We start from the raw sequence: 24,627 nt of genomic DNA on the forward strand, positions 1-24,627 counted from the left end.
GGTGAACATTTTCTGATTGTACTAAACATGCCAAAACACAGTAAATGGATGAACTCAGAATGATCTCAGAGGTATGATTTATCATGTGATAAACCAAGGCATGATGGCAAGAACAACTGGGAGCTTACATATTAATATGCAAAGCAGTGAAGCACCTCCTCCAACAAGGACACACTTCTTAATCCTTCCCTAACTGTCCCACCAATGGGGTCCAAGTATTCAAACATGTGAGTATATGGAGGCCATTCTCATTCAAATCACCACCTCAATGGTAGCTGAAAGGTAGAATATCTACATTCCCATTCAAATCACCACTCGTTTTGTTTTGCTTGTTTTCTTGAGACAGGGTTTCTCTGTGAAGCCCTGACTGTCCTGGAGCTCACTCTGTAGACCAGGCTGACCTCAAACTCAAGAGTCCACTTGCTTCTGCCTCCCAACTGCTGGGATTAAGGGCGTGCACCACTACCACCCAAATTTCTTATTCTAGCTCTTTGCCAGGACTTCTGTATAAAAGTTCTTGTTTCTAGGCTCTCCTACTTCCAATTCTTCTTACACACTACTCTAAGGGTGAATCATCCTAAAAGAACTGCATTGCATATTATCTAGCAATTCGAACATATTTAATATAGTTAAAGGTTTACCATTGCCTATACACATGTCTTTAATTGGTCAATAGCGTTATTTGCAGAGTTAGCCAGGAATATATGGAGGAACATAGAGGGAATGAAGAAAAGCCATAGCCCTTAGTCAAGCAAATTCCATCATGTTTTTCACTGTGATATTGTTACTATGGTAACAGAATAATCCTAGAAGCAAAATGCATGGCTTCCTTTCAGTTGATGATGGACTTCTAAAATGCTCTGGGTTTTGCTTAAAGCTTTAATTCACTCACCAAAAAAGAAAGGGAATGAAGAAAAAAGATTACAGCTATGCTCCCTGATTGTATACAGTCCTTACCTTCCCCTGTTGGTGGGGCTGGAGAGATGGCTCAGAGGTTAAGAGCACTGATTGCTCTTCCAGAGGTCCTGAGTTCAATTCCCAGCAACCACATGGTGGCTCACAACCATCTATAATGAGATCCGGTTCCCTCTTCTGGCATACAAACATACATGGAAGGAATGTTGTATACATAATAAATAAATAAATCTTTAAAAAAAAAACAAATAAAAAAAAAAAAAAAAAAAAAGAGAGTAAACCTTCCCCTGTTGGTTCAACTACAGTCAACTACATAAAGTCTCTCCTCCAACCTAACTAGACTCCTCGGTATTTCTTCTCTGGCCCTGTCAGTCTATCTGCCTTAGGACTGGGTTCATGTTCTTTCTATTTAACCTTTTCCTTGCCTAGCCTTGTGACCAAGCTCTCTATGAAGTCATACTCAGTCACCTAAATCACTGATGTCCCTTTCTCTAAAGACCAGTGTGTTTTCACTGATCACTACACAACTAACATGAACTGCTTGTACTATACTACAACTGATACTATCAGAGACAAGTATATTTTGTTTTTTGTTTTTCTTACAGTTATTTACAATAACATAGCAGTTATTATATATTATATATATATAATCTAACAGTAGTTCTGGGGAATCTGCCACACTCTTCTAACTACCATAGGAACCTATATTTATGTAATATCCACTTACACAAATAAAAATAAATCTTCAAAAAAATATAATGAAATGAAAACCCTGTTACCAAAAAATGCTAAAATGATAAAAATTTACCAAATCCTGACCTGAGAGTTACACTGACTTCCATGATTTGAGGGTGTGTGAGGGAGAGGAGGGATGGGGAAGAGTTACACTGTTACATTAAGGTACACAATCAAATTAATTTTTTTTAATTAATTTGGCAACATAGCACCCAGGCACGTTGGCACATAGCTTTAATATCAGCGTTTGGGAGGAAGGAGGATCTCTATGAGTTACAGGCCAGCATGGTTTACACAGTGAGTTCCAGATCAAACAGGCTACATGTCTTGAAAAAATTCAAACAACAAAACATAGAACCACCGAGGTTAGGTAAAGAGTAAAGGACAGGTGGAACAGATAGATCTCCCTAAAATCAGGAAATAGACTAGATAGTGATGATGAATTTGGAGTGACAGCTAAAATTAAGGGTCATCTGAGGGACAGTATTAAAACCTAGTACAGTAGAAACCTACTAAAATACATATATATGAAAGTGATCTAAATGAAATCACCAAATAATGGGAGGGGGAGCCCCAATTAAACATCTCTTGCTACAAATGAAGTTTCCAATATCAGGATTGGGTTACATCTAACAGAGTAGTTGGCCAAAGGGGTCCCATGGGAATCCCTAAACCCACGCTGTTGCCAAGACTACAGGTTGTTCTCCACAAACTGACAGAAAGGTTCCATTGCTGAAGACAAAGCTTACATAACTCATTGACCATGGAGAGGTCAGGCTGGTGACTACACAGAACCTTCATCTCTACATTCTAGCATCTCTGGTACAGGAAGGTACTCAACATCTACCAAATGTGGAACATAAACACCAACCCAGCCAAAACCATGATCTACAATGGTATCCTCTATGCAAGAACATTCTGGGCCCTAAAGCTAGGGTAATAGTGGCAAAAATCTTGTGGGAATAACTAACCAATATCTGATTTGACTTAAGGCTCACTCCATAAGACGGAAATCACACTGAACACTGCTTGGGGCTTGGGTGACCAAGAACTTGATATTAGGTAGTCCAGGCAGGGACTTAGACTAAAAATAAATACTACTGTTCTTCAAAAACAAACAAAAACACCTTACAATAAAATGACTCCTAACAACACACTGCTTTGTTCCTGCAGCAGATGGGAATACAGAGACCCACACAGACTTTATGCAGAGACTTGAACGCTCAGCCCTAAATGGGTGTCTCCAACAAATCCCTCCCCTCAGGGATCAGGAAACCCCAGGGAAGAGACAGAGGACACTAAGAAAACTAAATCAGCAGTTCTCAACCTTCCTAATGCTGAGTATTGCTCTCAACTGTGATGTAAATATCTGATGTGCAGGATTTCTGATAAGCGACCCCTGTGAGAGTCATTTGCACTTGGGTTGCAACCCACAGATTGAGAACTGCTGCTCTAAAGCCACAAGATAACAACTTGTATGAACTCAGAGACTGAGGCCTGCACAGGTCTGCACCAGGTCCTCTGCATATATATTATTATAGCTTCCAGTTTAACGTTTTTATGGGATTCCTGAGTGTGTGAACAAGTTGGTCTCTAATTCTTGTGTCTTCTCTTGGACTCTTTTCCTTCTGTTTGTTTTGTCCAATTACAGTGTGTTAGTTTTTGTTTTATATCCTATTTTATTTTATTGTGATCCCTTGGAAGCCTGTTTGTTTTCTAATGAAAGAGAAAGGGAGAGGATCCAGATAGGAGAAAAGGTGGGAAGGAATTGGCAGTAGAGAGAGAGAAAACTATAATCAGGATTAATATTAAAAAGATATATTAATGAATTTTTAGACAAGTTTTATATTTATAATCTTAGCTTGGGTAAAAATATTTGCTAACAGGAGACATGACCTTCATACCCTGCCATCAACTGTACCTGTTTCTGTGCTTCTACTTTCTGCTTTCTGGTTGGGTCGATTGCATCCACCATCCATTTGATAGTAAAGTATGTTACTGCACCAAATATTGTTAAACGGAAAATTAAACCAACAACTTCGTTCCGACTCAATGGACGAGAAAAGGCTTCAGCATGTACCATCTTGACTGTAAACCTTAAAAGAGAGAGAGAGAAAAGTCACTAGGAAATAACAATATTTGTTAAAATTGGGAGAGAAAGTAGATTGAACTAAATAAAAAAAACTAACTTCTGGTCAAAATAAAACATTGCTTTTTGTTTAAGTGTCTTATTTGAAGGAGTATCATCTTTTTAAATGTTAAGTAAACAAACACATTAAAAGCTTCCCTTGGAAACTGTAGCAGATTAGATACAGGTTTAGTTGGAGGACGAATACTTTTTTACAAGTACAGTGGAACTCTGGCATGATGGCACACACCTTTAAAGCCAGCACTCAGGAGGCAGAGGCAGAGCTCTGTGAGTTCGGTGCTAGCCTGGTCTACAAGAGTAAATTCCAGGACAGTCAGAACTACACAGAGAAACCATCTCAAGAAAAAAAAAAGTATAGTGGAGATATTAAATTACTCTTAGCTATTAGATGTTTCAGAGAACCTGGAAAACAATGATTTTAATATTAATCCAACTACAGAAAAGGAGGCTAACAAGGGTTTTACTAATACAAGACTATAAATTTATTCTATTATGTGCTGGGTGGTGGTGGTGCATACCTTTAACCCCAGAGGCAGGCAGATCTCTTGTGAGTTCGAGGCAGTTTCTTAATTAATAAGTGGCATTAAATTCTTATAGCAATTCTTTGCTTCCAACAACAAAGTAAATTTGAAGCAAGAACTTTCAAAAATTTTAAACCAAGAAAATTAAGAGTTTGGTTGTCTGGGGATTTAGCCTAACAAGTGAAAGATCCTGGGTTTGGTCTTCAGCTTGGGGTACAGGAGTTACAGAATTTGCTGGGGAAAAATGCAAACTGTTGTGGGATACTTATACACTGTGAAGATGTATTGCTGTTATTGGTGTAACAAAAAGTCAAACAGCCAATAGGTAGGCAGGATAGGCGGAACTTGCAGGAGAGGACTGGAGGAGGAAAAAGAGACTAAAACGGAATGGGACTTACAGAATTAAGGAGAGGTAAAAAGTCACATAACAGAATGCAGATGAATAGAAACAGGTTAATTTAAGTTGGGTCAAATCTAAGCTAAAGGCCAAGCTTTCATAATAAATAGTAAGTCTCCATGTAGTTATTTGTGAGCTGGTGGGACAAGAAAGTCCAACTACAGCAAACTGTACATTTGGCAAGTGATTAATACTTAGAATATATAAAGCATTAAAAAACTTAAAAACAGGGCTGGAGAGATGGCTCAGAGGTTAAGCACATTGCCTGTTCTTCCAAAGGTCCTGAGTTCAATTCCCAGCAACCACATGGTGGCTCACAACTATCTGTAATGAGGTCTGGTGCCCTCTTCTGGCCTGCCGGCATACACACAGACAGAACATTGTACACATAATAAATAAATAAATATTTAAAAAAAAAAAACTTAAAAACACAAATACCCAATCACTAAATGATAGCCTAATGAGTGGACTAGCCAGTTCTCAAAGGAGTAAATAGAAATGAACAATAAATATTTTAAAGTGCTCAACATTTTTTTTTTAATTTTTTTTTTTTTATTTTCGAGACAGGGTTTCTCTGTAGCTTTTGGTTCCTGTCCTGGAACTAGCTCTTGTAGACCAGGCTGGCCTCGAACTCACAGAGATCCGCCTGCCTCTGCCTCCCGAGTGCTGGGATTAAAGGCGTGCGCCACCACCGCCCGGCAGTGCTCAACATTTTTAGCCACCAAAGAAATGCAAATGAAAACCGCCTTGACATTCCATCACACCCCCATCAGAATGGCTAACCTCAAAAAAAACAACAAACGTTAGTGAGTGTGTGCGGAAGCAGGCATCATATCTAGACAGTACTAGTGGGTATGAGAGTTGCTGCAACCCCTACAAAAATCGGTATGGAGAAGGCAACACCACACATCCAAAGAATTATAAGTACAGCAGCAGATACTTGCACAGTCATGCTTTTTGCTAAATCACTCACAATAGCCAAGGTATAAAATTAGCCTAGATGTCCATCAACAGAAGAATGGATAGAAAGTATGGAGTTTTAGTGAGCTAGAAAGAAGAACCAATTACATTTTCACAAAAATTAATGAAAACTGGAGGTCATTATTATAAGTAAATAAGCAGGATCAGAAAGACCAATTTTGCATGTTCTCTCAGAAATCTATATTTAAATTATAGGCTGGTGTTGGTGGTGCTGCATACCTTTAATCGCAACCTGCGGGAGGCAGAGATAGGTGGATTTTTGTAAGTTCAAGGCCAGCCTTGTCTACCAAGTGAGTTTTAGGACAGCCAGAACTACATGGAGAAACTCTGTCTAAAAAAAATAAAAAATAGGGGGCTGGAGAGATGGCTCAGCGGTTAAGAGCATTGCCTGCTCTTCCAAAGGTCCTGAGTTCAATTCCCAGCAACCACATGGTGGCTCACAACCATCTGTAATAGGGTCTGGTGCTCTCTTCTGGCCTTCAGACATACACACAGAAAGAATATTGTATACATAATAAATAAATATTTATTAAAAAAAAATAAATAAATAAAAATAAAAAATAAAAAAATAAATTTAAATTTAGAAATGCACACATGCACAAAGGGACAACGAGAGGGAAGGAAAAGCTCTTAAAGTAGTGGTCTCAACCAGTGGGTCGGGACTCCTTTGGGGGCCACATACCAGACATCCTGCATATCAAGTGTTTACGATTCATGACAAGAGCAAAATTATTTTATGATTGGCAGTCACCACAACATGAGGAACTGTATTAAAGGGTCACATTAGGAAGGATGAGAACCACTGGTCTAAAGGGAAGGGTGAAGCAGGGAGCAAGAGAGGATAATGGACTGACTATGCTTGACATGAAAACAAAAGGAAGATCTGGGTATGGCTCATGCATGCAATCCCTGTACTTGGAAGGCTGAGGCAGACTGCCATGAGTTAGAGGCCTGTCAGGAGGACAGACTGAGCTGTAGGACAGCTTGGACGACAGTGAGATCCTGACTCCATAAACAATAGGTTACACAGAAGACCCATAACAGCTGGGCAGCAGTAGTACTTCCCTTTAATCCCAACATTTGGAAAGCAGAGACAGGTGAATCTTTGTGAGTTTGAGGCCAATCTGGTCTACAAAGTGAGTTCCGAGACAGCCAGAGTTGTTACACAAAAAAACCCTGTCTCAAATAAAAATAGGGAAAAAAAAGGTAAAAAAAAGCCTTATCACAAACAAAAGAATACAGCCACGAACAAGGGAAGGGAGGTGATGTGACTACTTTTAAATATGGCACAGCTCTGAGCAACTACAACAATCAAGGTTCACAGCAGGAATTCACTCCAGTGTCAAAGGCAGTACCTTCACAAAATAAGTTTAGCAGGTAGGACGTGACTATCACATTAGGAGATAGGATATCGGGGTCCAATAATGTCATTAAGCCTTGACAAGTGCTGAAAGGGGGGAGAAGAAAAAAATACACATACATATTAACTCAGTAGAAATAAATGAACCAGAATCTAGACTGCTAATTGGGTACTGCAAAGACTATTCTTTAAGTTCCTTCTAACTCTAAAACACTTTTCTTACTATTGCTAAGTGAAAATGCTTCTCATCGGCTTCCTCTGGAGTAGCTCTAATATTTGTTTATAGCTGTCAAGTAAAGAAAATCCTTCTTATTCTTTCAATCATCCAACAGCATTTTCTAAAGCATTCCAAGTCAGTGTTCACATTCCTGTTATTACATTAAAATCACAATAATTATTTAAACAAGTAACTGAAAGTCCTCATTTTGGATAAAGAAACTTTGGCCTAGGATGGTAAGTAGTTCATTCAATAAGAAAGTACCCACTACATTTAATATATAATAATGGCGAATATAGAATTACTCAAAAATAACAGTCCAGCTATATGAATTACTAAAGAAAAAACTGGAACTAACTTAGCCACCAAATTATAATTGCCTCATGTAACAAATCTCAGTACAGATTAGTATCCACACATTAGTACGGCTTTCAAAAATACGACACACAACAATCGACTTCTCAAAGGACTTGAAATTTGTACTTCCTTTGTCTTTATCCCAATAAAGCTGCAAACGCAATTGATAATAGTCCAACAGATGGGATAAGAACTTTGTGAACTTAATCTGTGAAGTCATGATATTCCAAAAAAGTTTTGTTTTTTAGAAGTTTTGGTCAGAGCTGGGTACAATGGCAAAAGCCTGGGAATCTCAGCACTCAGGCTATAAGAAGATTTAAGGTTCAAGGCTAACCTGGGCTGCATAGGGTTCAAGAATAACCTAAGCTACACAAAATACCCCTGCCTCCAAAATAAATAAGTAAATAAATAAATAAATAAATAAATGGAAGTTTAAGTTGGCATGTTGAAATTGCCATCTACTGGGGAGTCACTGAATTACAAAGGTAAATCAGGGATATGGACTGTTTCCTAAGCACATTTTCTTAAAGTCATCAAGACAGTAACAATTTTTAATCCTACCAAAAAACAGCCAAGAGACAATTCTTCCTACTCCAATATTAACGATGAATCAAGGCAGATTAAAGACTACTGCATGTCTACCTTCTTAAGTGACTTCAAAATCTTGAAATGAAACTGAAACGTCCTGGCAAAATAAAGTCATTACAGTTCCTTATCATTACAAAAGTGTGTACACTAAAACCTGCAAACGTAGAGAACGCATATCAATTTTGCATAAGCACTAATTTTAGCAAAAAGATTCACATTGCTGTATACAACCAAGAAACACCACAAAACCGGTATGATTCATTATTATCTTAAGACAAATACAATTTTAAACCGTTTCATTTTAAACTCTCGTTTCAGCGTGGCTGCCGTATGTCTGAACAACTTACTAACGTTTATTATACTGCAATATTTTCTTCCTAAGTCACTGCAGTATTCTACGAATGATCTCAAAGTCCTAGTTCTGTCACTATCAAGGCCCTACAGATGCAGCCTGTGACAATGAATGCCTGCCAGGCTCCGCGTAGAGGACAGGTCATTGTGAACATTATTAGCATCTTCTGTGAAAGCATGGCCAGCCCTGAAGAAACACCTCCGCCTTTGCACAAAGAGGGAGGTGCAGGACCGGCACGAGAGGACCGGTTCTTTCCAGCCGCCTTTCCACAAGCCCAGTCCTGAGGTCGCCCAGAGAGCCCCCAATCCTCCAGTGACCAGGCCGCCTACAGGAGATGTCCTTGCGAGCGGCCCAAGTCTCCCGCCAGCGCCGAGACCTGAGGGCTCGAGCCGGGCCGGGCGCCAAGGCGAGGCCCCGGACGCCCTTGGAGGTTAATCCGCTGGATCGGGCTGGGCCGGGGCGGCACTCAAGTGTGATGGGTGTGGGGGGACGGGTGACTGCCGGGCTGGGCTCCCCAAGTGAGCGCCGGGCCCTCGGGGACCAGGAGGGATGGGGGACGCACCTGGCCCGGCCCCGCGGGAACCCGCTACTCACCCAGAGGCAGGACCAGAGGCGATAGGATCCCCAGCCCGGCCTCGCACAGGAAAGAAATGCCGCCTGGGAGAGAACGCTTCCGGCCGGAGCCCCGCCCCCCGCACGGAGCATGCGCAATTCTTGCCGAGTGCTGCAGGCTAAGCCCTTCATGTACCTTAGTACCTGCTGTGCCAATCGGTTCAGAAAGATGGATAGGATGTAACTGACGCTTCCCGAAACCTCTGAGTTCAGCTTCAGCGACTCAGAAACCGAACTGGGGAAGATGCTTGACACATGAAATCCCTGTGCTGCTCTGGAGCTGCATGCAACCCTGACAGAGGAGCCTTTTACAGAAGGCAAAGAGGTGCTTCCCTGGTTTGTTCCCTGGTTTGATAAACTTCCACTGCCCTCTGCAAGGCCTCATGCTGCTGCGCAGACGCGCATGGCCTCACCATCTGCCTTTCGGTTTCTAGGGTGAGCTCACCCTCCTCCACGATCTCTGTACTGACACCTGGAGGCGGCGCCTGAGAATCCGCGGAACGCATGAGCAGCCGGGCCGACCAGACAGTTGGTCAGAATAGGGCATCTGGTGACAGGTTTTGCATGTTGATGATTTTTCTTTTACCCCGTCCTCTTGCAAAGTGGGGTACGTGACACCGAGCTACCAAGGAACCATATATGAAAAACAGCCCCTGCTGACTGTGTATACTAGCAAAGAATGAAATAGTAGACACTGCCCTAAATAAAAAAGGAGAGTCACTTCAGATAAAGGCAGTGGAATAAAATGAAGGAATAAAACAGACTTCTTAAGACTTTTATATTCCTGGAGGAGGCAGGTTGTATAGCTCTGTTGTCAGTATTATCTTTTATGGCTAAGGAATTCTGCAGCCAACCTGGCCTTGGTGCCCCATGCCTGTTTTTCCAGCACTGGGGTGGCTAACGAAGGAGGATTGCTTTGTACTCTGGGCTAGACAGCAACACACTGCCTCCATCTGCAGAAATTTGTTAAATAGTAAACGGTCTTGTCAATAACTGTGGGAATACACAGCCCAATAGGGCTGTCAGGCCTGAGAAGTTCTTTGTTAAAGAACTGTATTGAGAGCAGGGAGGTACTGGCATACACTAGGGAGGCAGAGGCAGGTGGATCTCTGAGTTCGAGGCCAGCCTGGTCTAAAGAGAAAGTTCCATAACAGCCAGGACGATACAAGGAAACCCTGTCTTGCAGTTGGGGCGGGGCGGGGCAGGGGCAGGCGGGGACTGTATTAGGTTGGCTAGAAGAACAGAATAGACAGAATACATAGATATTAAAAGAGGGTTGTTTTGTGTTTTGTTTTATTTTGGGGTGATGTTTTTGTTTGTTTAGTTTTGTTCTTTGTTTCTAGATTGGTGTGCACAATACAGTCTGAGTGGCCCAACAGTGGTTATCCTGGTAGCTGTTCAGTCCTCGAGACTAGATAGTGCTGCAGTCCCAACCTGACACCAAACTTTAAGGATCCCTTGGGAGCCAATATTAGCTATAGTCCGCTGGAAAAATCTGGATTCTGGTTATCAGTGAAAGATGCCAGAGGCATCAGCAGTAGCGGTGGCAGGAGAAGAGGGATGAGCTTAACAGCACACACAAAGGCAAGCAAGCTAAAAGCAAATCCCCAGGACTTTCTTATATTTGGCCAATATCTGGACTGCCTATACTTATATTTAAGATGCGTCTACCAATTAACCTAGTCGAGAGAATCCCTCACAAGTGTGCCTAGTGACTTGTCTCAGGTGATTCTAGATCTTGCCAAGTTGACAGTATTAACCATCACTATTCTGGGTACCTCCCCTGGGATAAGTCAGATCCTTGACTATACTACAACAACAACAACAACAATAAAGAGTCAGGAAAAGATAATTGAGTAGAGATATGAGATAATGCTTCAGGCTTAAGCATGAGGACAGATGGGGGCTCATATGACAGTAAACATGATGAAAATATATATTGCTGCTCATCTCCTTTTCCTATGTCTGCTGGACCTAATGTGGTCATTTAGCAAATCCTAAGGAAATTTCTTATATCTGGGCCTTAAGACATCAAATTCCTGCCTTTCTTCAGTAAATCACACATGTTCCTCCCTAGAAGTCCAAAAATCAACTAGGTTTTTACAGAATGGAGTAGAGTAAATATATAATTTTTCATCTCTGGATATCTCTATATAATCTATGGCAATACAAAATGCAATATTTGGTCTACAATAAGTGTGCAATAAGCAATACATTATGCATAATATTATATTAATCGAGGAGGTTCTGGGTTTTCCTTTTTTACTTTCTGTCTGTGTATGGAGGCATGTGTACACTTGTGCGCATTTATACATGAAGGCCAGAGACTAGTGTTGTGTGTCTTATATTACATTCTACCCGCGGGTCTTTTTGTTGTTGTTGTTGTTGTTGATTTTTGATTTTCTTTGAGATAGGATATCTTACTGGATGTAGAACCTGGCGTTCACTAGACTAACTGGTCAGAAATCCCTATGAATCCTCCTGACTGTACTTTTCCAGCATTAGAATTAAAGGCATAGACCACTATGTCTGTCTTTTTTCTAAAATATTTTTACTTTTTCAATTAAAATATACTCACATCATTTTTCCCCTTCCCTGCCCTCCCTTTAGCTCCTCCCATGGCTTTCTACCTTGGCCTCTTTTTCTTCATACTTCTAATGTGTGTGTGTGTGTGTGTGCGTACAAGCTGTTCAGTTCATACAATGTTACCTGCACACATATTTTAGGACTGATCACTAGGATTGGATAACCAATGGGTGGGGCTCCTGCTCAGGGAAGGCTCTTTCTACTTCTCTCAGCATTCCTTAGTTGTGTGTAGTTCTTTGTCTAGGGTTGGGGCCCCTGTGAGCTTTCCCCTTCCAGGTTAGCTTGTCTGCTGGTGTCATCCTTGTTCAGGTCTTGTTTAGGCAGTCGTGTTCTTGAGAACTCATGGATGTAGCTTCCCTGTCATTTCCAAGAGACAAACTCTCACATCAGAGATCCGGTTCCTCTGACTCTTGCAATCCTTCTGTCCCTTCTTCCTGGCTAGTCCCCTGGCTGTTAGGTCCAGAGGTTATAGTGTAAATATATCAGTTAGGGCCAGGTCCTACATAATCACTTGTTCTCTGCATTTTGATGGGTTGTGGGTTTTCTGTAACGGTCTCCATCTGTTGCAAGGAGAATTTTCTTTAGTGAGGGTGGGAGTTACACTTATTTGTGCGTATAAGGATTAATGTTTAGGCCAGGCAGTAGTGGTGCATGCCTTTAATCCCAGCACTCAGGAAGCAGAGGCAGGCAGATCTCTGTGAGTTCAAGGCCAACCTGGTCTACAAGAGCTAGTTCCAGGACAGACTCCAAAGCTACAGAGAAATCCTGTCTCAAAAAACAAAAAACAAAACAAAACAAAAAAAGGATTAATGTTTAGAGTGAAGTTAGGAATTATGTTGGTTTAGTAAAGGGGCGGTTGTAGGTTCTCCTCCAAGATCCCTAACCTGGACAATTTGCAAAGTTTCCAGTACCAGCCATGATTTCTTTCTTGTTGAGAAGGGCCTGAAGTCCAGTTACAGTTGATTGGTTGCATATGAATGTTACTATTGTAAGTACTCTTAGGATTATCATGGCATGCTGGTCATTTTTGTAGTTCATAGGTATTATAGCTGGATAGGACTACTATTGACTACTTTCTCTTGGAAGTTTTCGTAACACCTTCTAGTATTATGAAAGCTAGTTCTCAGGGAGGAGGCTTTCCAGCTTGGATCCTCTGGGTGTCTGATGTACATGGTGTCTTCAGCAATAGGGACTTAATCTTCAACCTCTAGGAGGCAATAAAGGGTAACAAAAACACCCTATAATGGTTTGGGAATCTGGAGACTTCTTATGCTTGGTATCAGGGGTTTTGTTTGATATTTTATTGGTTTGGGTGGAGCATTAGCATCCAAGTTGGGATTTTGTTTAACTTAAACTTTATCTATATGTATTTATAGATAGATAGATAGATAGATAGATAGATAGATAGATAGATAGACAGACAGACAGACAGGCGTATGTATTAAGTGTAATTTTAGGTTAAAAAAATAGGTGATTCTTTGTGGCTTTTTCAGATATGCTTGCTGCTGTTTTATCTTCCTCCCTCTCTCTTTCTTGGTTGGCCTCCCTCCCTAATTAAAGCCCACCCTTCCCACCCTTTTTACCTCCCTGTCTTCTGCAGTTACTTCAGGTTATGTACTCACATCTGAAGATTTGCAGTAAAGGAGCCACAGATGAGAAAAACATCAGACATTTATCTGAGTCTGGGTTACTTCACTCAATATGATCTTTTCTAGTTCCATTCATTTACCTAAAGATTTTATTTTTCATACAGTTGAATAATATTATATATTTGTATTATCCATTCATCAATTGAAGGACGTTTAGGTTGTCTGCATTTCCTAGCTATTGTGATGAACACAGTTCAGCAAGTATCTGTGAGATACGATGTCAAGACTGGTGAGTATATGCCAAAAAGTGATTATAGACTGATCATATGGTAGATTTATTTTTAGCTTTTTGAGGCTTCTCCATATTGATTTCCAGGGTGACTGAACCAGTTTGCGACATCACTAATAGTAAACGAGAGTGTCCTTTTCCTCATATCTTCTCTACAATTTCTTGTTAGTTGTTTTGCTCATCTTTGACATTCTGACTGGAATAAGATGAAATTTCAAAGTTGTTTTGATTTGCATTTCCCAAATTGCTAGAGATTATGGACATTTTGAAATATCCCTTAGCTACTTTCCTTCTTTCTTTTTTGAGAACTTTCAGTTTGGATCTTAAGTCTATTAATTTTTTTTAAATGAGTCATTTGACCTTTTTTGTTTGTTTTTCAAGACAGGATTTCTCTATGTAGCACTGGCTGTCCTGAAACTCACTCTGTAGACCAGGCTGGCCTCAAGCTCAGTGATCCATCTGCCCCTGCCTCTCCAGTGCTGGGGTTAAAGCCATGTGCCACCACAGCCCAGTGATTTTTAGAGTTCTTTATATATTATGCATGTTAATACTCTGTCAGATGTATTGCTGGCAAAGATATCCTCAAATTCTGTGGGATTTCTCTTCACTTAAATTCACTTTTTAGTTTTATGAAGTCCCACAACAATTGTTGGCTTTAATTTCTGGGCAAATGGAGTGCTATTCTAAAAGTGCTTCCCTACAGCTATATCTGATGGGAAACAATGTATGTTTTCCTCTAGTAGTTTCCATGTTTCAGGTTTCATATTTAGGTCTTGGATACATTTGGTGTTAACTTTTGTTTTTTTTTTTAAATATTTATTTATTATGTATACAATATTCTGTCTGTGTGTGTGCCTGCAGGCAGAAGATGGCACCAGATCTCATTACAGATGGTTGTGAGCCACCATGTGGTTGCTGGGAATTGAACTCAGGACCTTTGGAAGAGTAGGCAATGCTCTTAACCACTGAGCCATCTCTCCAGCCCCCGGTGTTAACTTTTGTTAAAGGTGATATATGTGTGACTAATTTTATTCTTTTATATGTGGATATCAAGGTTTCCTAGCACATGTGTTGAAGACGTTGTCTTTTCTCCAGTGTATATCGTTGGCATCTTTGTCAAACATTAGATAGCTGTAGTCATGTGTACACATGTTTGAGTGTAGCATGAATTCTAATTGGTCTTAATAATAAAAACCCAGAGTCAGATATAAGGGTTAAAGCTCAGGATCAGAGAAGCAGCGCAGCTGGCCACTAGAAAGACCTTTTATCTCTACCAATACTCAGTACTCAGACTGAAGGAGACTGCACCTCCATACTTCATCTGTCTCCAACAAACCTCACAACGCACTGAGCTCCTAATGCCTTCCACCTTGTATTCCTCTTTCTGCTCAGCCATATCACTCCTGTCTCCACCTCCCTAGTGCTGGGATTAAAGGTGTGGGATCCCAAGTGCTGGGATCACCTTTGTGTGAACTTTGTTTCTTTGTTGGACAGATTCAAGGCCAGGATGGCCTTGAACTAACAGAGATCCCTCAGTCTCTGTCTCCTGAATCCTGGGATTAAAAGTGTGTGCCACTGCTCTCTGGCCTCTAGTGGCTTAGTTCTGCACTTTGTTCTTCAGGCAAGCTTTATTTGTTAAAAACATAAACAAAATATGACTACATTTCCCCTTTTTTCATCTAAAATACAAAAACAAAGCTATAACTAATATAAGAAAACTATATGCGCCCAGTGGTGGTGGCTCACGCCTTTAATCCCAGCACTAGGGAGGCAGAGGCAGGCGGATCTCTGTGAGTTGGAGACCAGCCTGGTCTACAAGAGCTAGCTCCAGGACAGGCTCCAAAGCTACAGAGAAACCCTGTCTTGAAAAACCAAAAAAAGAAAGAAAAACTATATGCAATAAATACAATAACTATATACAATATATAAGGCAATAAATACATCAACAATGTTTAGTCCATTTACATTTGATAAATTCAGAGAAAATACTCCATTATCTATCTTATCCTGGCGAGTAAAAAGTGTTGTACTTAATTCACTTTCTATTCTAACATGGATTACCAATTCAAAATTATCTTTTAAGTCTCTCAACCTTATACTTTACATTTCTTTAGTGAATTTCTTTTTTTGAGTCTGTTAAACAAGAAAAACTGTAACGATCTATTCTTCAACTCCCTCAGAGACCCAAGAAACAAATAATATTAACTCAGCAGCAGAAAGTCCAAGCAAGCAACTTCCAAAAATGTGAGAAATAGAGAAAATGTCTGCCTGAACATTCACCCAAAGTTCCTCCTCAACGTTGGGGCATCCACTTTCAGTCCACAGGCCTAGAATAGTCAACAGATTTTTCTATGAAGCAGAATTTTTAAAGGACTGTCCCTGCCTTGTTGTGACAAGGTTTTATAGTCACTCTCTTTTGTGTCCTACTCGTCAAATTAGGTCAGCATATTATCAGCAGTAGAGGCAAGAACACTTTCTTGCCCAGTGGCTTCCTTTGCCACAGTAAAAATAAACTCAATGTGGAGTTTCTTTGATGCCGATCATCTTCTCTGATATCAGAGATTGGTGCTGCTAGGAGAAAATATGCATCATTGTTATTTAAAAAAAGACCTATGTTATTAAACCAACTTAAATGCCATATTCTATAGATCTCTGAAGTATTTGAAGATTATCTATTAAAATATTCTCTGACCTTGAAAACATACCTAGTATGATGACTACAAGTTTGAATGTAATATGTGACTAACTATTAATCTGCATTTCTTTATTGTTCTACATAGTTGGTAATAACTTTCAAGGACTAAAAATTTGCATTACATTGTTAATTGAGCTGTATAGGTACAATACTTTGAAAAAGAGTAGAAATGTATTTACAGTATGCTTTAACAAAATTAATCTCAAATTTGTATCAATATACAAAATTTGTATACAGTATACAAAAGTCCAATCCAATGTAAAATATTTAAAACTAGAGGTTGCTTTTTTAAAGTAGATTCAATAATCTACCTTTTAATCTTTTCATATTTATATCCTCCTTTTTTCTTTGTAGATTCAATATTATACCTTTTTATCCTATCATATCTATATCTTGCCCTTTTGCTTTTCAAAAATAAGAACCTTGAATTTCATCTCCTTTTTTAGCCTTTTTCCTGACCATTACCAATAACAACTTGTAACCAATACTCCTAAACGATGACAAATATTCATAATCCAATGAAAAACCAAAAACTATCCACCCTACTTCTTGGGAATGTGGGCATCATGTTCTTAAATTTACTTACTGCTCTCTTGGGGTCATGGCATCTTTAGGGGATCCTGAAAAGAAAAATTTGGGTTAATTGTCAAGTTCTGGGAGAGGTAACTGTATCATTTGTGTCCAGTCTCTGTGTAACAGGAAAGTGCAGGGTTTGTCTCAAGTCTTGGTAAGAGTAGTCTGAGAGTCTGGGTCATCCTAGATATCCACCTTGATATTGTTCTGAGCAGTTTGTAGTCCAAAATCAATCTTTAGGTGGTGTTTTTCAGCTTGGTGGTATTAACATAGTCCTGGAGGAATCGTCATAGTGGGGCCCCAACCTCCTTTTGGAGACTTCAAAGATTGCTGTTAGGTATGGTCATGATTCACTGCTAAAAACTGACCGAGTCTCAAACCCGAAATCATGTGCAGAAAGATAGATGAATCCTTTTCCTAGAATTAATTAGTACTCTATATGACCACTGATATCAAGAAAAAATGTTCATATATGTATATATAGTATAATTTTTTTTGTTTGTTTTTTTTTTTGAGACAGGGTTTCTCTGTGGCTTTGGAGCCTGTCCTGGAACTAGCTCTGTAGACCAGGCTGGTCTCGAACTCACAGAGATCCGCCTGCCTCTTCGTATAAATTTTGAGATAATATTTATACCTTAAGAAAAGCTGTTAAAAAGTCAAAATAAAACCAAAAGATTTATGAGATTAGAGTATAATATAATTGTCCTTAAATTTTTGGTTTTCTTCTGTCATTTTCTTAGAGACATATGCTGAAGCATTGTCTGTCTTTATTTGTGTAGGTTTGGCTGTAACTTTTAGCAAACATGTGATTACCAAATCAGCCTTTTCAGGACTCAAAGCAGTTGTTCATTGAAATCTTGAATAGGTATCAATGGTATGGTGTACATATTTTAATTTCCCAAATTCTACAAAATGGAACACATTCATCTGGTGTAGGAGGGTCTTCTTTCTATATGTTGCTTTCATTGGTCAAATAAAGAAACTGCCTAGGCCTTTTGATAGAGCAGAACTTAGATAGGTGGAGTAGACAGAACAGAATGCTGGGAGAAAGGAGGCAGAGACAGAGGGCCGCCTGCCATGAAGCTGCCAGGTCAGACATGCTGAATTTTTCCCAGTAAGCCACGGTCTCGTGGTGACATACAGATTATTAGAAATGGGTTGATCAAGATGTGAGGGTTAGCCAATAAGACGCTAGAGCTAATGGGCCAGGCAGCAATTTAATTAATACAACTTCCATGTGGTTATTTCTGGGGTTAAGCTAGCTGGGCACCAGGAATGCAGCCTGCTTCTTCAATACTATATTCACCTGCCAGATTTCATTCCTTTGAGTACCCTTTGGATTACTTCCTGCAGGTAGTGGTGTTCTATTGTATAAAGAACAAGTAGTGGGGGCTGGAGAGATGGCTCAGAGGGTAAGAGCACTGGCTGCTCTTCCAGAGATCCAGAGTTCAATTCCCAGCAACCACATGGCTCACAACCATCTGAAATGAGACCTGGAGCCTTCCTTGCCAGCAGTACATTGTTTGCTTAATAATAAAAAAAAGAACAAGTAGGACATTTCCTTATGAGTTCCTTGGTTTGTTGCTATGTGGTGGAAAAGTCTTTCTTAACCTTTGCTATTGATATGTTTTTTATGAAATTCGGAGAACTTCAGCACATTTTCAATCATTATTTGATTGATTTCTGCATTTTCTTGTGCTAGAGGACCTGGCTAGAGGATCCTATATGGGATCAGATTGTGTTATGTATATGGGATGATTCCTATTCCTGATTGTATCTTGTAACTGAATAAATAATAAAGTTGATTCTGTATCATCTGGTATAAGTCCAATGGTTTCAATATGCAAAACAACTCTTTCTGCATATTATGAATTGGTAACTATGTTGAGAGGTTCTGTAACATGTGGGGCCTGCTCATGGGTTTTCTGTCCTGCCCAGTTCCCCACAGCCAGCAAGCTCCAAAGAAAATCACATGGAGAGTCTACATTAGGTCATAAACTGATTGGCCCATTAGTTCAGGCTTCTTATTAGCTCTTGTAGCTTATATTAACCCATTGTTCTTATCTATGCTAGCCACATGGCTCGGTACCTTTCAGAGCGGGGTAGGTCACATGTTGCTTCTTCAATGGTCTGGGCTGGACTGGGAGGAATGGGCTTCTTCCTTCCTAGAATTTTCCTTTTCTCATCGCCCCGCCTCTACTTTCTGTCTGGTTGACCTGCCTATACTTCATACCTGGCCAATCAGCATTTATTTAAAATATGATTGACAGAATACAGACAATTATCCCGCACCACTAGGTTCTTTAAAATTCCTTAGTGCCATGATAATAGAAGATAATTCTGACTTTTGGATTTAAGGGCTTAGATAGACTTTACTTAAATTTTCTGATTTGTGACCTGCCTTTTCTGATTTATTTGTATCAATATAGAATGTAGGGGCTCCAGAAATTGGTGTTTCCCATACAATGCAGAAAGGATTCAATTTGTTTATGGCTGTGACTCTTCTCCTTGCTTAGGCAGTTTGGATGCTCACCTTACTAGACCTGAATGGAGGTTGGTGGTCCTTGGACTTCCCACAGGGCAGGGAACCCTGATTGCTCTTTGAGTTGACAAGGGAGGGGGACTTGATTGAGGGAGGGGGAGGGAAATGGGAGGCGGTGGCGGGGAGGAGGCAGAAATCTTTAATAAATAAGTAAAAAAAAAAGAAAGGATTCAATTTGTTCTCTTTATAAGTTGAGTTCTCTTGATTTTGGGATATTTGTTGTTATCTCTCCCAAAAAATTACTTCAAGTTCTTTGCCAAGGTTCACGTTCTGCTCATAATGTGTCAATTTCATCTTTACTGAATGATAGTACAATTTCTGCTGCGTTTATTCCTGCTAATTGATGAAGTCTCGGTTTTCCTTTTAGAGTTAACTCAGAGACTTTTTCCACATAAGTTTTTAATTTTTTCTTGGTTTATGGGGTAAAAATGATCCATTCAAATATAATATCTTCCCTCTTCATTAAAATTCCTGTAGGGAAATATCTGGAGGGTACCATGACCAGAATGCTGTTAAGCTTCGGATCCACATGATCCACAAACGCAAGCTGTAATAGCTCTTCAATCAAAGTCAATTCTCTCTCAGCTTCAGCAGATAATTTTCTGGAACTATTTAAGTCTCTGTCATCATCTAAGATTTTTTTTAAAAATATTTATTATGTATACAATATTCTGTCTGTGTGTATGCCTGAATGCCAGAAGAGGGCACTAGACCTCATTACAGATGGTTGTGAGTCACCATGCGGTTGCTGGAAATTGAACTCAGGACCTTTGGAAGAGCAGGCAATGCTCTTAACCGTTGGCCATCTCTCCAGCCCCCAAGGTTTTGTTTTGTTTTTTTCAGTTCATCAGGTTTTTACCCCAATAGTGGACCATAAATTGGAAATGTCTTCTAACAATCTTTGGAAGTCACTGGAAGTCTACCATCCATCTCTTGTAATTTGCACCTTATGGGGTCTAATTTTTTGTAAACCAATTTTATAACCTAAATAATTAATAAAAGCTCCTCTTTGTACCTTTTCAGGTTATTATTGTTTTAATTTTTCATATTCTTTACTTGTTTAGTGTTTCTTCTACCTTATCCTTGAGTCCTGATAGTTGATCTTCTGCTTAATCCTATTCTACTTACAAGGCTTTCCCTTGTACTTTCTAGTTGGGTTATTGAGGTTTTCAGTTCTAATTTCATTTCAACTTGAGTTCTCTTCAATGTTTCTATCTTTTTATTGAATTTGATTTTTAAATCTTGGATTGTTTTCCTCATTACAATTAGACTTACTTTTGAGTTTTCTTGGGCATCATTTGAGCACTTATTCTTTTTAAAAACTTTTTTTTCATAATTTTTATTTTAGTTTTAGATTATTTGTTAATGGATAATTATTCATAATAGTCAAGCTTGTAGTCATGTTAGATTTTCTAGATGTATAGAGATATATTTCAGTTAGATAGGCATTCTTCATATCTTTCAAAGACAACAGAATATGGCATTTTAAATGTTTTAATAACTTAGGGCTTTTCACGACAATGAGACACATCTGCTCCTGGCAGCACCAATCTACTGCAAGAGGAAGATGGGCATCGAAGATACTCCTTATGGAGTTTGATAGTCATTTGGGCAAGAAACTGCTCTTGCCTGGACTGATGCATAAACTGGACACAAAGAACCCACAGAGAGAGGACTGCTGAACTTGCCTAAAGGTGAGATGGTCTTTCAGGGTTCCTGATTCATAAAAGAGTCTGCGAGACATTCTGCAGGACACAGCAGAAAGTGACCGAACTGCCTTTGGAATTTCCTGCTTCATGGAAATGTCTGCTGGATACTATTGGCCTGTAGGTTGAAGATGGATGCCCCAACGGTACAAAAGAACTTTGGGTGACTGTCCAGGCAGTGAGATGTCTCTGTCATTTCTAGAGTCTGGATTTCTTATTTGCTTAGGAGGTAATATATCCTTCTGGAGTCTTTAATGGAGTTGAAGAATGGATAGTTATAGTTTTCCTTAGTTATGATAAAAGATAAGGTAGATATAAGTATTGTAACTGTAATTCTTACTTGATAACTGTTTTGTTATATGTAATCTTACTATGTTAAAGTGAAACCTTTCTTTTTTGTTTAAACAGAAAAAAGGGAAATGATGTGGGAGAGTCTTCTGTTTTGTGTTGATTTCATTGGTTAATAAAGAAACTGCCTTGGCCCTTTAATAGGACAGAAAATTAGGTAGGCAGTGTAAACAAAACAGAATGCTGGGAGAAAGAAGTCAGGGAGTCACCATGCCTCTTTTCTCCGAGATGGATGCAGGTTAAGATCTTCCTGGTAAGCCACTACCTCGTGGTGCTACACAGATTATTAAATGTGGGTTAAAGCAAGATGTGAGAATTAGCCAATAAGAGGCTGGAATTAATGGGCCAGACAGTATATAAAAGAATACAGTTTCCATGTAATTATTTCTGGGCATAAGCTAGCTGGGCGGCTGGGAGCCAGGCAGAACGCAGCGCTCCGCTCCACTACAGTAGCCCTGGCTATTCAGGAACTTGCTCTGTAGACCAGGCTGCCTCACCTCAATCTCAGAAATCTGCTTGCCTGTGCCTCCCACATGCTGGGATTAAAGTCCTGCACCACCATGTCATTTATTCTTTTTTTGTTTTTCTTTTTTCTTTCTTTTCTTTTCTTTTCTTTTCTTTTCTTTTGAGACATGGTTTCACTATATAGCCCTAGTTGTCCTGGAACTCACTTGGTAGATCAGGCTGACCTCATAAACTCCTGCCTCTGTTGTCACAGTGTTGGGATTAAAGGTGTTAATGACCACTGACAGACTTTAAGCATTTATTCTTAATATTATTATTATTCAGTGCATTCTCTTTTTAAGTTCATTAAGCTGTTTTTTGATTGTTTGCTTGTTTGTTTTTTAAATGTCCCTCAAGCTCCTTGAGTTCTTTGATTAAATTTATGATTGTTCTTTTAAACTCTATGTGTCCTGGGGTTCATCTAGGTGATTTTCATTGATGTGGTAGTTTGAATGTAATTGACTTCTATAAACTCATAGGGAGTGGCACTGTTGGAGGTATGGCCTTGTTGGAGGAAGTATGTTACTGGGGCTTTAAATCTCCTATATTCAAGCTAGTCCCAGTGTGGAAGACAGTTCATGTCCTGGTGCCTGTGAATCACCTTCTCCATCACGGCGTCTGCCTTCGTGCCACCATGTCCCACCATGATGATAATGGACTAAACCTCTGAAACTGTAAGCCACTGCAATGAAATATTTTTCTTTAAAGAGTTGCCATGGTCATGGTGTCTCTTCACAGCAATAGAAACCCTAAGTAAGACAATTGGAGAACACTTCTATGAGAATGGTAGATTGGGGACTGCCTCGATCTTTCATATTATTTATATTTTTTGTAATGAGATCCTGTCATGTGTACTTCTTTTGTTAGTTCTCTATTTGATATGAATACAGCAAGCTGGGACAGAACACAGAATTTGCCAGCCGAGTAGGACTTGAAGGTTAGACATGCATAAATTAGATTGAAATCTGGTGGACACAAGGTTGGATTGGCAAGCAAGAACGGGTGTTCTGATCTGATCTGAGCCTTGATTTTGGGGTTAGTGCCAGAAGGGCTGTTCTGACCAGGTCAGGGCATTGTCTGTGGGACCTGGACTAGATCTGGGAGCTGGGGAAAGCCCATGAAAAGGAGACATGGACCAGGTAGACTCAGCCTTCTAGATCACAGTACAGTAGGTATAGGACCTGGCTGGGCAGAGAGAGCTTGGATGTGCTCTTGACGGGAACCTGTAGGTTGTGGGTAAGCGGCCTGTGCCTACTTTTTAAGTAGCCACTGGGCATCCAAACTCTGGTCCTCATAGTTATGTGGCAGACACTTTGCCAACTGAGGTCCTCTCCCCTGCCCTCCCTCTTTTTAACAATGAGAACCATATAATTAATTTTACCAAATTAATATAGGTCTTTTTTGTTTTTTTAAAAATATTTATTTATTTATTATGTATACAATATTCTGTCTGTGTGTCTGCCTGCGGCCAGAAGAGGGCATCAGATCTCATTTCAGATGGTTGTGAGCCACATGTGGTTGCTGGGAATTGAACTCAGGACCTTTGGAAGAGCAGGCAATGCTCTTAACCGCTGAGCCATCTCTCCAGCCCCTTTGTTTTGATTTTAGTTGTGCTTCTCTGTGCAGTGTGTCTTGGAACAGTTGTTGCAGTTTTCTCCCAGTGCGACCGAATTTTCTGTGGTTTTAGTTGTGGTTGTTGTTAACGGATGGGAGAGATTAGTTTGCTCTACGGTCATCAGTGCACTGGACCCTGGGCTGGAGGAGAGAATTTCTTTGGTGAGGTGTTCTCAGAATTTGAAGTATGCAGATCCCCCTGAATGACTTGGCTAAATTAGAACGTGTGGCTGTCAGCCTTAGAGACTCCACTCCAACAGTTCCAAACTTTAGCTCAGGAACCTGCATTGTTAGTAAACAGCTGATATCTCTGTAATGTTACAGTATGTTGAGAAGACATTGACAGGAAAAGTGCCCTTACCAGACACAGAAACTGCCAACTCCCTATGCTTGCTTTTCTTGGCTTCCAGAACTATATGAAATAATTCTGCAAAACCAGTCCATCAACAATCACAGAAACATCTGAAATGATTCTCAGATGGCATTTTTTTTTTAAGTTTTTGGAGATACCACCATGCTGTCCTGGAACTTGCTTTGTAGACCAGACTGTCCTCGAATTCACAGAGATCTGTCTGCCTCTGATTAAGGTGTGTACCACCACTGCCTGTTCTCAGATGACTTTAAACCTTGGTTTGAGAAAGTAGGCCCTAGTGAATGTAAACTTTCGATGTATTTCTGCCAAAATCTCTACCGTTAGAGTCTTAAAAGGCCAATCTTTCAGTAAACCAGTTAAGATAAAGAAATTGAACCAAGTTGGATATAGTGGCCTGGCTTCTAAAATCAGTAACTTGAGAATTTGAAACATGAAGATTGTCATGAATTTGACAGCTTTGAAGCTAGCCTGTACTACAATTTAGTCTTAAAACACATAGATACACAGACACACACATAGATGCACAGAGAGAGAAAAGGGGAGAGAGAGAGAGAGAGAGAGAGAGAGAGAGAGAGAGAGAGAGATGAAACCACCAAACCAAAACACCGTTTCATAGTTTTCATG

General features: G+C 39.9%; 1 protein-coding gene across 4 annotated transcripts in view; it reads right to left on the reverse strand.

Moving 5' to 3' along the window:
* The window catches only part of Atad1 (ATPase family AAA domain containing 1), a 41,535-nt gene extending 31,881 nt beyond the window's left edge, over positions 1 to 9,654 (reverse strand). Inside the window, exons 1-3 of one of the 4 annotated variants that reach the window (XM_075973848.1) lie at positions 9,167 to 9,654; positions 7,054 to 7,145; positions 3,572 to 3,746 (exon numbers count right to left, since the gene is read on the reverse strand). In XM_075973848.1, the coding sequence (XP_075829963.1) occupies positions 3,572 to 3,733 (162 nt within the window). In that variant the 5' untranslated portion in view covers positions 3,734 to 3,746; positions 7,054 to 7,145; positions 9,167 to 9,654. The other 3 variants (XM_075973849.1, XM_075973851.1, XM_075973850.1) reach the window with 3 other exon arrangements.
* Positions 9,655 to 24,627: the final 14,973 nt, after the last annotated feature.

Source organism: Microtus pennsylvanicus, chromosome 5, assembly GCF_037038515.1.
Source record: "Microtus pennsylvanicus isolate mMicPen1 chromosome 5, mMicPen1.hap1, whole genome shotgun sequence".
Classification (NCBI taxonomy): Eukaryota; Metazoa; Chordata; class Mammalia; order Rodentia; family Cricetidae; genus Microtus; species Microtus pennsylvanicus.